The sequence below is a fragment of the Sylvia atricapilla genome, chromosome 6 (genome assembly GCF_009819655.1).
Source record: "Sylvia atricapilla isolate bSylAtr1 chromosome 6, bSylAtr1.pri, whole genome shotgun sequence".
Lineage (NCBI taxonomy): Eukaryota > Metazoa > Chordata > Aves > Passeriformes > Sylviidae > Sylvia > Sylvia atricapilla.
This window is the reverse complement of record NC_089145.1, coordinates 36,466,528-36,480,801: the sequence shown is the minus strand read 5'-3', so window position 1 is coordinate 36,480,801 and position 14,274 is coordinate 36,466,528. Positions and strand designations below refer to the sequence as shown.

At 49.8% G+C, this 14,274-nt stretch overlaps 1 protein-coding gene across 1 annotated transcript in view; it reads left to right on the top strand.

Moving 5' to 3' along the window:
• Positions 1 to 11,443, top strand: part of TXNDC16 (thioredoxin domain containing 16) — a 32,396-nt gene extending 20,953 nt beyond the window's left edge. The window contains exons 15-19 of the mRNA XM_066321520.1: positions 2,306 to 2,390; positions 5,615 to 5,753; positions 6,309 to 6,469; positions 8,258 to 8,448; positions 9,412 to 11,443. Coding sequence (XP_066177617.1) covers positions 2,306 to 2,390; positions 5,615 to 5,753; positions 6,309 to 6,469; positions 8,258 to 8,448; positions 9,412 to 9,698 — 863 coding nt within the window. The 3' untranslated portion in view covers positions 9,699 to 11,443. The remainder of the gene's footprint in view (positions 1 to 2,305; positions 2,391 to 5,614; positions 5,754 to 6,308; positions 6,470 to 8,257; positions 8,449 to 9,411) is intronic.
• The last annotated feature ends 2,831 nt before the right edge of the window (positions 11,444 to 14,274 follow it).

The following is a 14,274-nucleotide window of genomic DNA, read 5'->3' as shown; positions in this document are numbered from 1 at the left end:
TTATACAGATTATTACGTACTAGTTATTTACTATTTTGTGCCAATGCCCAGTGCCCATACTAAAAGTGACATTCTACTTTGGTCCAATCTACTCTAACTACTTTGTGCCATCACCGCCCCAGAAAATGGGGGACGAGGAAGGAGAAGTACATAAGGTACCACCCGAATTTCACCATCTTGTCCCCATTTACCTCTATTCTAAAAATTCTAAGACTATTAAATTCTACATCATCTACTGTGCTAGACTACAATTTTGACATCCTGGGAGTTTGTAATTACTTCTGCAATGTTGAGAGCTTTTCCCATGGATCAAAATCAAACCCAGTGTCTCCCTGGGCTCTGTGTCAAGGTCTCCGAGCCCCCTCGACCGTCTCCACACCCCCCTGTCCAGGGCTCAAACTCCTTTCCTCAGGTCCCAGGCCATCCAAGGGGATGTCCTGGACTCCAACAGTATGATGGGGAGGGAGGATCTCATCAGGTAAAGGAATAAGCCTGGTATTGCTGGAGGTTGTCCTGACTTAGGAGGGAATTCCTGCAGCCAGGGCTGACCCAGGGCAGCACTTCAAGACAAGCTCATATCTCAAGTGAGGATTTAAAGCTTAGTGGAAGTACTTGGGATGGGAACTTTTCTCTCAGCACTGATAAAATCAAGTAACCAAAGACCAGAAGAGCTGGAAAGCAACATCCAAGAATAGTTTCTCTCTAGCAGCTGGGGAAGGACTTGGGACAACGGCCTGGAGTGACAGGACATGGGGAATGGCTTCCCACTGCCAGAGGGCATGGCGAGATGGGATTTTGGGAAGAAATTGTTCCCTGGGAGGGTGGGGAGGCCCTGGCACAGGGTGCCCAGAGAAGCTGTGGCTGCCCCTGCATCCCTGAAGTGTCCAAGGCCAAGCTGGACAGGGCTTGGAGCAGCCTGGAATAGTGGACAGTGTCCCTGCCCATGGCAGGGTGGGACTGGATGATTTTTAATGTCCCCACTCCAGATCATTCAGAGATTCTATGATAATGACTGAGCCCTCAATGAGCCACTCCTTAAGGAACTCCTTTCATTTAAAAAAGAAAAGAAAACAGTTCAAATTAAAGTTTATGGGCCACGTGGGAAACAGTGGAAAATACAGCTTTGAGCGTAGCTGCAAAACAGGAATCAAAGAACCAGAAAGTGACCAGTTGTGAGGCAGCTCCATCTATTGAGCTCTGAGTCACTGGTCCCAGGAGCTTGGGCTGGCCAGCTCTGCTGTGACAGTGAACGTTCTGAGAAACAGTCACTGCTGTGTGACAGCACTTTATATCATGGCTATATGTGAGATACCCCCTTAATTCTCAGGAAAAACCTGCCTTCTCCGAAGAGTGAGATTTCTCCCTTTCCTCGGGTCGGAAGAGCCGTTTTTGTTGCTTTCAGTTGCTCAATGCAAAGGAGGAGGGAGGGCTGGTGGTGTTGAAATCTTCTCTGTTCTCACCCCACCTTCAGCAGCAGCTGTTTGGAGCTCTGATCTCTGCATTTCACAAGCTCCCCACCGTGCCTTGCATGTTCCCACAAAGCTTGGCTTTCCCATGGATCCACTGCCTGAAACCACAGCCAGGCTGGACAAGGCTTGGAGCAGCCTGGTCTGATGGAAGGTGTCCTTACCCATGGCAGGGGGTAGAGCAAGATGAGCTTAAGGTCCTTTCCAGCCTAAATAATTCTGGAATTCTGTGAAATTGCAGGTTTTTTATAAGGGAATAAACCAGCTCTGCAGTCAGCTTTGTTTTGGAGCCGTGCTCTCAGTCTCAGCTGTAATCAAGAGAGCCCAGCCTGGTTTTTCTGTATCCTGCAACAGCCCCAGTCTGCTAGGAGGAGCTGGATAAACCAAGAGACACTTGAGGGAGAGGTTGGTTTATCTCCAGGCTCTTAGCCCTACTCCAGTAAAGCTGTCATCCATCATTTCTCAAAGGTCACTGGGATTTATAAGATTTTTGTTTAGACTTATAATTGGTCTCTCGTTTCCAAGAACGCTTACGGACTGTAAGTCCTTAAAGACATTTCATTTTCCAGCAGTGCCTCTGTCCTGCAGATCCTGGAGGCTTAGTGCTGAAGAGCAAACACTGTTCTCATAATGGGAATTTTCCCCTGATCCTTGCTCTCTGCCTGCTCCTCCTGCCATGGCCTGCAGCCCTGAGCTGCAGTAATTTCTTGTGAGCCTCTAATCCTGGTTTAGTCTGCTCTGGCAGGATGTTATGTGTGCAGGCATCGATCAGGTTTCCAGGAAAAAAACTCAACACCTCTCTTCTTATTGTTTATTCTTGTATCTTTGTCTTTTTCCAGCCAGGGAAGCTTTTGAAGAGGCAGGAAACATCCTAAGTGGCGACGTAAGGATGGGGATGTATTTTGAAGATGATGCCTTGTCTTTGTAAGTGGTTTCTCTTTTGCTTTGGGAGGAATTCAAGCTGATCTGCACTTAGTGAAAGGCAAGTGTCACTGTGCTCAGTGACAGCTACAAGTGACTTTTTCCTGCAGGGAGATGGGTCAGGATTCATCCAAAGGGAATTGTCACCTTGGCTCTGCCACTGATTCTCAGTCTCTCCATGGTGACCTTCCTGCTGTTCATTTTCACTCTGAGTATTTTCAGTCCTTCAGCCCCTTTGGATATGGTTGTGTTCCTCACATAAACTGGAGCAAACCTTTCTGGAAATAAAAAAACAGGCTGGAAAAATCATACCATCAGTGTGTGAAGGAGAAAAAGTCCTGCCTTTCTCTTTCCATGAGGAAAAAAATTATGGATAGTCACTGCAGTGCCTTCCCTTGCTCTGGTGGTTGCCCCCATTTACCATGAACTGCCAGAAAAGAAGCTGCTTGTGACTACTTGAGCTAAGAGTGAAGCGAACATTGAGTCTGGGTGCTGGAAAAGGCTTTGGAAGCTGGGAAATAAATGCTGGCTTGCCATGGAGCTGCATTCCTGACTTTAAGCCAAATGGGAATTAATGGGATCTTACCTGTGTCATTAGGACTCCAGCAAAGAGCACTGTTTTTTGGGTTGAAGTGTGAAAGGTGCTTCAGTGCCTAAAAGTGCAGCTGGATCCAGGGGGAATCTCCAGCTTGCCCTGGCATCTCATTTCCATCAGGAATGAGCTATCAGGGCGGAGTTAAAAATCCCAGGAGGTCCTTGGCCTGTTTTTCAGGTGTGGGTTTACCAGCATGCAGTGCAGTGGGGAATTATTTTCATTAGTTCCTCAGAGAGGTGTGATGCATTCCTGATGAGACACAGGCAGTTTTGTGGTGAGCATGGAGAATAAAAGTGCAAATACCTTGGGAATACATCTCTATTAACCAAACTTCTCCAGGCATCAGTTAAGACTTTTCTTCCCTGAGGATTTCAGCCCAGCTGATAGAAGACAAAAAAGCAGAGGAATGGGTGATCTCTCAAGGTACCAGTAAAAGAAGCCTGTGCTCTTTCAGTGCTGACACATGCAAGAATCCTGCTCCAGGAGTCTGCAGCCTGCTCCTGTTTAGCAGGAGTATTTAGTGCAGTTTATATTGATAGTCCTTCTGCCAAATTTGGCTTTTGGCTGTGATTTGTGGGTGAAGCTACTGTAGCTGATGGGCTTCTCAACTGTAAGCAGAAAGTAAGCACTTACAGGAATTCCTTATGCAAGAGCCAGGCTCACTTCCCTTCTTCAGAAAATGAAAAGCCCTTCTTCAGCTCAGTGCTCAGAGAGGAAATATTTGTGGCTCCCAGGTCACAGAAAGCTGATTCCCCTTCTGTGCATCCTGTAGGCCTTTTCCAGAGAAAAAAGAGCTACAGGATACACAAAGTCTGTTGTCAGCAAAGCTGTTTGCTCAGCAGGCACCTGCTGGGCTGGTCACTAATGAAGGGGGAAAAGGCATTGAGGAATAAATGTTTTGCATGAGGTTGTTATTTATTTCCACATCGATGTCAGAGATTCCTGCCAAGTATTTGTTTGCAGATGGTTTTGATTAAAATGCAAGGCTCGTGTTACCCATTGAATGGTCCTGCTGTATAAATAGAAAGCTGTGGTAAGCAGCACAACCCCTCAGTACCAGGAAGAGGAGAAGGGATTTCAGGATAGAGTGTAGCTGGGGAATTTGGTGGTTTTCTGGCAGTATAGAAGATATTTCCTTATAGAAACATAGAGTAGAAACCCAGAATGGTTCAGATTAGAAGAAATGTTTAAGAACATCCAGTTCCACCCCCTGCCATGGGCAGGGGCACCTTCCTCTATCCCAGGTTGCTCCAAGCCCCATCCAGCCTGGCCTTGGACACTTCCAGGGATGGGGCAGCTTCTCTGGAATCCTCTTCCAGTGCCTCACCACCCTCACAGGTGCTTATCAAAGGCTGTTGAACAAGCTGATGTATTTTAGGTACAGGAAACAAGAATCCTCACTCCTCTGAGCCATGCCAAAACTCTCTTTAAAACCCATAGAAGTTTAATAAGTTCAAAACCCCTGAATTAAATATTTTTTAGGATTTTGCCAGCCTTAATCTACTGTAATTACATCAGCTCACAGTGAAGTTTGCAGTAGGTATATTAGTCCCAGAGAGATGAATGCTGTGATGGAGGATGGGAAAGGCCTTCATAGGAGTTGGACACCATGGAAATTAATTATCTGCAGTTCCCTCCACTTGTGTCATTGATGACCTAAAAAAACTCTTCCCTGTGAGGATGGGGAGGCCATGGAAGAGGATTCCAGAGAAGCTGCCCCATTCCTGGAAGTGTCCAAGGCCAGGTTGGACAGGGTTTGGAGCAACCTGGGACAGTGGAAGGTGTCTCTGCCCATGGCAGGAGGTGGCACTGGCTGAGCTTTAAGGTCTCTTCCAACCCAAACCATTCTGGGATTCTTTGGTGTCACAGCCTTTGAAAAATTGCCAGGAGCCTTTGAAAAACCAGACATGCCCCCAAAAACTGCACAGGCAACTGATTTTCCCGGTCACACCCTTCCTCTGGCCATTGCCATCTGCAGCCTCCAGGGCTGAAGTTCCTCAAACTTCCAGAAAGTTGCTGTCCTGGCTTGGTGTCCCCTCTGCCCTTTCATTGCTCAGACTTCTCCTATTTTTGCTTTTCCCACTTTCTCAGCTTTTCTTTGAATACCTTGAACCTTCTCAACCAGAAGGACGTGGTGGAACAAAGGATAGTCTGGCTACTCCACCAAGAGTGGATGGGTGCAGCCTGTGTGTTTTGTTCCAATGTAGAGCTTGGACTTCACCAAAATTTTGGGGCTTTTTCACTGAGACAAAAATTGGATCTCCTGGAGGATCCAGCCTTGGTTTGTGTGGGTTGTGTCCCTTGGATGGAATCTGAGACCCCTGTTTGCCTTGGCTGGGGAGGCAGAGTGAAGCCCTGGGTGGATGTTTTCATCACCCAACTGTAGATGTAAAAATGAAGGAGAAGTAGGAATAAAATCCCCAAATCCCACAATGGTTTGGGTTGGAAGGACCTTAAAATTCATTCCACCCCTGCCATGGACAGGGACACCTTCCACTATCCCAGGCTGCTCCAAGCCCTGTCCAACCTGGCCTTGACCATTTCCAAGGACACATCTCCAGGAGCATGCCAGCTCTGTGTGCAGCACATTTAGGGTGTGTCCAACCCCTCTGTGCCCCTCCCTCTTTTCCAGATCTCGAAAATACTCAGTGTCCCCCCCTGCCCTCCTCCTCACCCGGAGCGGCAGCCAGAGCGTGGAAGGCATCCCTCTGTCCAAACACAGCGTGCAGGACATGGTGCAGATGATCAGATATCAACTGCTGGACATTTTTGTGAGTAAAAATAAAATCAAAATGTGCTTTTTCCATTGTAGTCATTTGCAGAGCCTTGATTATAGCATGGAGTTCTGTGGAACGGCCATGTCTGCTCGTTATTTTTATCGTGCTGAGTTTGTTTTTAAAGTTCATGACTTGGAGCAGGGAGTCTGAACGGAAATCTGCTGTTTGCTGTGTGGTCTTGGAGCAGGAGACCCTGGAGTTGAGGGACTCGCCTCAGAGTCACTCACCTGCTGCAGCAGTGGCTTGGCCTTCCACACGGTCTATTCCCTATTCCCAGGGCTTTTTCCATGTGTCTTCTGGAGCCTCTGCCTGCTCTTCTCACATCCCCATCACCAAGCTCACAGCTGCTCCCACAGACTTGGTGCACTTGGGTTAGGCAAAGACATCTCCAAGTAGTGCCAAAATCCCAGCCCTCTTCCAGCTTCCCACATTCCACAGGGACACGGCAGCCTTGTAACCCCTGCACCCTCATGTAAGAGCAGAAAGTGGAATTTCCTCCTGTTTTCTCTTCCTCATAACCCCCAATTTCTTGTTTGTGACGTCCTGCAGCCAGAAATCACCGTGTCAAACCTGCCCCAGTACTTGCAGCTTGGAAAGCCCTTCCTTATCTTGTTCAGTGCTGGTGAGATCAGTCAGATGGAAAGTGAGGAGATGCTGAAGCTGACAAAAGGAAGACCCCAGAAGACATTTGTGGCTTGCTGGTTGAACCTGTGAGTGTTTGAAAGTCTCTCCTTTGCATTAACTCACTCTGAGCCTTGCAGGGGAAAAAAACCCTGAGGCTGCAATTACTGAGAACACAAGCTGGTAATGTGATTATTTGGTCTGAAATCTTCAGGAGCTGGGAGGTCAAACCATTGAGCAATGGTTCACTCAGTGTTCTAGGCAACTGCAAAAATTGCCTGACAAAGTAAAACTAGTAAATATTTAATTGGTTGCAGAAATCATTTTCAATAGAGGAAAATGTTCTCTAGTGCTTGTAGTAGCTTGAACCTGGGTCTGGTGTTATTTGTATTTTTGTTGCATGTGGGAAGAAAAAAAACTGGAAATTTGCCCTCCTGGAATGTCTTATGGTGATTTTCCACCAGCAGTTAGGGGGAATGACTGGTCATTGACTGGGGAAAGAAAATTTTCACAAGAAGGTTCAACCAGAAGGCCCGTAAATTAAACTTAATAAATATTCAAGCAACAAAATTAATTCATGACCTAAGAAATAGAAGATTGTAGGAAAGGTTTTTGGGGTTGGTTGTTTTTTTGTTTTGGTTTGGTTTTTTTTTAATCCTCCTCTTCTTAGTTGCATTTTGAATTTTTGGCCTCTGTTTGTTGTGCCCAAGCCCAGAGAAACTTCAGTCGCTTAATCATAACGTGCTTTGAAGTCTGGGAAGCGCCGTCCAGCGTGGGCTGGAGTTGAGCTGAGGGGGAAAGCGCACATGTGCGCAGAGAGAAGGGGATTGGGCTGCCAGTAATACACCAGAAACGAGAGCCCTGGAACTTCCCCACCTACACATCTGCCTTTGCTCTGCCTCCCTGAGACACTAAAAGCTTTCCTGTGCCAGAGCAAAATGGCACTGCCACAAAACAGGATCTGGCACAGTCCCAGAGTGGTTTGAGGTGGAAGGGAACTTAAAGATCATCTCAGTCCAACCCCTGCCATGGGCAGGGACACCTTCCTCTATCCAAGATATCCCATCCAACCTGGCCTTGGACATTTCCAGGGATCCGGGGGCAGCCACAGCTTCTCTGGGCACCCTGTGCCAGGGCCTCCTCACCCTCACAGCCAAGAATTCCATTCCAATATCTCATCTAACCCTGCCTTCTGGCGGTGAGAAGCCATTCCCTGTGTCCTGTCACTTCATGTCCTTGTTAAAAGTCCCTCATCCTAGAAAAAGGTCCTCATTCCCAGGGCAAGAGGTAGCCCAGACCTGAAGCCTTAAAATAGTGCTGGAATGTCTCAGCACCTTTGTGGGCTTGCTGTCCCTCTGTCTCAATGTCCTGTTTTCACTCTCTCTGTGTCACTTGAGGAATTTGGCTTTCCATCCCTGTGGAATTGCTGTTGCCATGAGGCAGTGGCAGCAGCTGGGCTGGAAGGAGCTGGCAGCTGTCCCTGCAGACAGGGTCTGACCCTGGGGGGCTGCAGGATCTGTCCCACTCTTGTCCCACCTGTTCTTTGAAGATTAAGGGGGAAAACATCTCAGCTTCCAACAGAGTTTGTCTTGCTCAAGGATTTCTTCACACATCCAGGCTGTTGTCTGCTCTCTCTCCATTGGATCCTGACAGGTTCCCTAAGCATCAAGGTTATTTACAGTGCTTAAAATCAGAGGATTATTTCATGGGCAGGGAAACTTTCCACAATTCCAGGTTGCTTCAGGCCCCATCCACGGACTTTGAACACTTCCAGGGATGATGCTTCTGCAGTCCCACCAAGTGACCCAAGGGCTTTGGAGGTTTTTTAGCTTTCAGTCCTATTGTGCTGCCAAACCTGAATCTCCTCTTCCCAACAGGAAGAAGACTCCAGTGGGACACGGGATCCTGAGGACGTACTTTTCCACCATGCCTTCCTTGCCCGTTCTCCTCTGGGTGAACCTCCATGCTGGGGGTCAGGTATTCAAGTTCCCATCAGAGCAGTCCATCACTGAGATGAACATCTTGTCGTGGCTGGAGAAGCTCCAGGCAGGACTGGAGATTCCCAGCAGTAAGTGGACACAGGTTTATAACGTTCCCAAGCACACACTGTGAGCTCCAGTCTGTTTATGAGAAGTTACTACGTGCAATAAATTGTCTGCCCTGGAATTTAACGATGGAAAAACCAGCTCTGCTTGTTAGAGCTGGAGAAGTACAAATAGTCCAGCCAGGAGAGAATGCCCACACTCACAAGTTTGCTTTGGGACTGTTTAATGCTCAGAGCCAAACGTGGATAGTTTGGAATTGACATCTTTTCCCTGTGATAATCCCCAAATCTGGCTGTGTTTTCCCATTCCCAGCCACAGCTTGCTAATAAAACCTCCCAGCTCCCAGCTGCCAATGTAAGAAGTAGCTGCTCTTTAGGCACGTTCCTGCATTTCTTTTTGGGTGGGAAATGTTGAGGAAGTTGGTATTTTACTGGGGCCTTTGGGACATAACGGGTTGGCTTGTGCTGTGAAGCTTTTCACAGCATCCCTCCTGTCTTAATCAGTCTGATGAGACTTTGGAGGAAGCCAGCGTGAATCTGCCTTCCTCAAGAGAGCTGGAGAGGGACTTGGGATAAGGGATGGAGAGACAGGACATAGGGAATGATTTCTCTCTGCCAGAGGACAGGGATGGATGGGATATTGGGAAGGAATTCCTGGCTGGGAGGGTGGGGAGGCCCTGGCACAGGGTGCCCAGAGAAGCTGTGGTTGCCCCTGGATCCCTGGAAGTGTCCAAGACCAGGTTGGATGGGATATCTTGGATATTGGAAAGTGTCCCTGCCCATGGCAGGGGGCTGGAACAAGATGAGTTTTAAGGCCCCTTGCAACCCAAATTGTTCTGTGGTTTTATGATCTTTCAGAAAAAAAAAATAATTTTGTATTCCTTGGAATGGGGGTTAAAAAAAGCCCTAATTCCTCAGAAAGGGAAATATCTGTGGAGCTGGGGCATAACTCTTTACCTACTAACTGGGACTCTATTTCCTGCTCAGGTACCTTGTCTGAGGAAGACTGGAAGCCACCACTCCCTGCTTATGATTTCCTCCAGATGATGGAGCCATCGGTGCCTGAGTTGTCCCCCCACGCCGGGCACACCCCGGCAAAGCACCCACCCCAAAGCCCCGGAGGGGACACTGCCAGAGGAGACACTGCCATCCGGGAGGAGCCATCCCAGGAGAGCACAGCGGAGGAAATTGGTTCCCCTGGGAGGGGCCTGAGGGGGACAGCCCCGAGGCTGGCAGCCAGGGACAAGCTGGGCAAGAGGCACAGCGAGCTCTGAGAGTTGGGGTGGGGAAACGTGTGAAAATCTCCCACTTTCCCAGCTTTTTCTCCAAGGAGAGAAGTGGTTTCAGCTGTCAAGGAATGTTGAAAAGAAAGACACTCCCTGCTGCAGAGTGCTGGGGGTTTCTGATGCCAGGGGCGTGTCTGTACATCCCACATGCTGCTCCCTGGCTGCTGTTGGGAGCTCACTGAGCAACAAGCTGTACTGGAAAAGACAAATCAGCCCTGCTCTGTAGATTCCCCAAATCTCAGAGTTGCTTCAGTTGCCCCTGAGCAGGAAGGGGTGGATGATTCCAAGATAAAAAGCCCATTTTTCTCCTCCGTGGTTGCAGGAGAAGCTCTACTGATGTGTGACAGAAAATCCTGCAATTCCATCTGTGCTGGAACTGTGTGGAGCCAGCATTCCACCACTCCAGGGCTGCTCCAACCAGCCCCCAGTTGTGTTTACACCTGACTTGTGACCCAAATTCGTGAGCATGTTCATCCTCAGGGGGAAGAGGAGGAGTTGGTCAAAGCAGATTTATTCCAGAGGCCAAAGCTCAGGTCACACAACAGTCCTGAATAGCTGGGACAAAACCCTGCCAGCAAATCCCAAGGGTGGGCAGGTTAGTAGATGGCTTTCCTCACTGTTGGCATTTTCTTGGTCACAAGCCCAGGGGGTTATTTGCAGCCTCGATTTGTCTTTGCTCTCGGTGACAGCGGTGAGGTTGGTGCCTCCTGAGCTGGGAATGGTGCAGGGAGCAAGGTCTGTGGAAAGCCAAGTGCTGTGGAAGAGGGGAGCGAGATGAAGGGCAAGGCTGGGCCTTTCCAAGGTGGGAGGGAGCTGCTTCACATCCAAAACTTTAAGTGGGGAGATGTAAAAGCTGGGGAAGTGGATTTCCAGCCTCTGCTGATCTCCTGGGGACAAGAAATGGCAGGGCCTTGAAAGCAGATGATCTTTAAGGTCCCTTCCAACCCAAGCCATGGAATCCATGATCATCCCACGCCCTCCAATGAACATCTCCCTTCCACAGCACTGCTGAGATGTGCTGGGAGAGTCAGATCCTCTTCCTATTCCTTAGAGCTCTGAAATTACTGGAAAGGGGGGGAAATGGTGGTAAGGGACTGCTGAGAGCATTGCAAACTCTATTTCTCATTCTGCAAGCAGCAACACCAGACTGTGAGTCTTTTGAAATACCCAGAAATAGGTCATTAGTCCTGGGCTCTCCTGGAAGCCCTTAATTGAGGGAGACCATTTTTGGACAGAGTGACAGGCTTTGAGCCAAAATGTATGTATTTAAAGGAATAAACTGCAGCCTGCTGATCAAAGGCATTATTCCCCAGGGAAGGGTGTGGACAGAGCCTTCGTGTGTTCCCGTCATTCCTCTGCTCCATAAGCTCCTTACGCTGCTGAATTCCATAAACTGTACATTGGTCATTTCCCATCCTCTCCCTGATCATCAGCATCAAATCCCAGAATGGGTTGAGTTGGAATGGATCTTAAAGCTCATGCCACCACTTCCAGGGGCAGGAACACCTTCCACTATCCCAGGTTGCTCCAAACCGCATCCAATCTGGCCTTGGACTCTTCCAGGGATCATGGGGCAGCCACAGCTTCTCTGGGCACCCTGTGCCTGGGCACCCTGTGCCCATCTTCACAGCCAAGAATTTCTTCCAATTATCCCATCTAACCTTGCCAACTTGCAGTTTGAAGTGGAATATTTGGGTTTGTCATTACATCTTAAATAAACGCCATCTCCAGTAGACTCCTCTCCGTCTGTTTTGGGTAGGGGGAGCAAGGGGCCTGGGGCGGGTGCCCCTCATCAGCGGGATCCTTTCACAGGGTTTGTGGAAGGTGAGGAGCATTCCGACGGCCCCACTCTTATCCACGTGTCTTTTTCCAGGCACAACCCTTCTCCCGTGCACGGCTGGGGCAGGAGTTTGTCACTAGGGGTCAGTGCCACATCTCCGTTGTGGCTATCCAAACCCCTTCCTCTTCCAGTGCTGCTGGATTGAGGCTGGAGCGTCACCACCGGAGCTCTGGTCAGGAACAGCTTCCCGGTGGGACGCTGTGGGGATGCTGCTGGATGAGGGGCCATGCCTGGGGATCCCCGGCTCTGCTGGCTTCATCCCCAACATCACCAGTGGGATCCATCAGCCCCAGGCTGGGTTGGGATGCCCCAGAGCTGAGTCCACCTTGCAGGTGGCAGCACGACTTGGGAAGGGATGTGGTTATCTATGTCCCATCACTGCCAGAATCCTGCTGGACTGCCAGCTGTGGGTTTGCTTTGGATGCAGCTCATGGACCTGGATCACATGCGGTGGTTTTGAGTTTATTGGGGTTTTATTTTTCAACACAAAATGTCTTTTTCACTGTGTAGCTCAAACAGGCACTCGGGGAAATCCATGGAGGCAGAGATGTGCCAGGTGATGTATGGACAGGGGAGAAATGTTAGGGATACTGAGGGCAGTTTGATGGGGGTGTGCATCCCAAAGTTTCCTCATCCACCAGAGGAAATGCTCTGGCACTTGGCTGTTCCCAAGAACTCTGGCTCTGGGGGCAGAGCGGGGCAGAAAGGAACTCTCTGAGGGTGTTTATGGAATCAGAGCCATGGAGTGGTTTGGGGTTGGAAGGGACCTTTAAAGGGCATTCAGTCCAACCCTGCCATGGGCAGGGACACCTTCCACTGGACAAAGCTGCTCTAATTCCCATCCAGCTTGCCCTGAAATTACAACCTTGGGCAAGAAGTGAGGCAGAGGAGGCAGAGCTCGTGTTCTGGGGGGCAGCTGTGAGGGACAGAGTGATTCCCAGGAGGCTGGAGGAGCAGGATCCGTCCTGGTCCAGGACAAGAGGAGCAAGATGCTCCTGCACGTGGAAGGCAGCAGGGTCTGCGTGCTCATCAACCTCCCTGTGTCAATGCTGCTGCACAAGTGAGGTGAGATCACCAGGGCCACTGATGTTATCAGCTCCCTCTTCAACCGTTTAACAATAAAAGCCGTGTTTGTCCGGATCAACCACAGCTCTGCCTCCCTCGGGGGTGCAGGCTCAGCTGAAGATTTCCTGGCTGATATGGATCAACTGCAGCTTCAGACCAAACTCTTCTTCTGGTGGAGTTTCATTTCAGTGGACGTTTGGATGTGCTTCAGGAGCCTTTCAAGGGGTGTTTAAATTATCAGAAGGTAAAACAAAGATACACACGCACCCAAAAAAGGATTATATATGCTTGTCCTGAAAGCAAAACAATTTATTGTCCAAAACAACAGGAAATTCTCCATGCACTTCTTGTTGGCCTCTTCCAACTCAAGATATTCTGTGATTCTCTGGTCTGTCCCCATCCTTAAGGAATCCCACAAAGCCAGGCTGACAGCAGTGCTCACTACAGGCAGAGGGAATATTAAAAGTGTCGTGTTTTCCATGTTTATGGGGAGTAGTCTCAAACTGTGGGACATGGGAAGCAATCACAGCATTTCTTCCAAGTTTTTCACTCTTGGAGCAGAACCAGGGTGGTGAGAGACAAGCCCTTGTCTTGGAATGTGGATTTTCCAAATTGGCTGAGAATTTCCAAATTCCCAGGCCATCCTGGATCACTCATGGGTAGCCACAGTCCCTCCTGGCAAGCCTCATTCCATGGCCAGGCTCTGGTCTGGGATACAGCTGCAGGATGGTGGAAGAGGTGGCTGTAGCAGGGAGGAGACAAGGACGGGATGTGATCCCCAGAAGGGAGATGCTGCCAGGCAGGAGCAGGGCCACAGGAAGGACAGATCTGCCTGGACAGATTCCAACAGCGCTGCCAGGATGTGCAGCAGGACAAGACCTGGCTGGCTCGTGTCCCCTGAGCTCATCGGTGCCTGGGGCTGGGTGAGCACAGGGAGGCTGGCAGGGCTGGAGGACAGTGAGAACCAGTCCCTCCATCCCATCTGGTGGCTCAGCCTGGCAGAGATGCTTTCCCTGCAGGGCAGGTTCCTCTCCAGCATGGCTTGGCTGTGATCCCTGCCCTGGAGCACCCGCTGCTGCCTCAGGGCCCTGCCCCACGTCCGGAATGTTTGTGCGGAGTTGCCGGGTGAGGCTGGGCTGCTGCCAGGGGAGTCTGGAGTAGTCTCATCCAGACCTCAGCCCACCCTTGGTGACATCCAGGCTGATGCAATCCATGTCGGTGCCCTGGATGTGTTCCCTGTGTCCTTGGCATCGCCTGAGGGGATGGAGAAGGATTCCGCAGCTGCCTGGTGTGTCCATCATTGGCAGTGTGTCCCCACCACTGTGTGCTCCCTCCCAAACCAGCTCCCCGAGCCCACACAATGCCCCTGCTGCCTGTCAGTGTGAAGCAGGTGGTGGGGACCAAGCAGGGACAATCCAGGGACAGACAGGCAGATGTTGGTCCAAGGGTGGGACAGGAAGCGATTTGATGCCATAATAGCAGAGTTGGAGGTGTCTGAGGAGCTCTGGGGAGAGGAGGGTACAGGTGCAGGATGGAGCTGGGATGTGAGATAAGGCGTGGTGGCTGAGCAGGATGGGGTTCCTCATGACATAGGGTGAGGAACTGTATGTCCTCTTCCACCTGGCACTTCCATTGCTAAAAATACAAATGTCTCAGGAA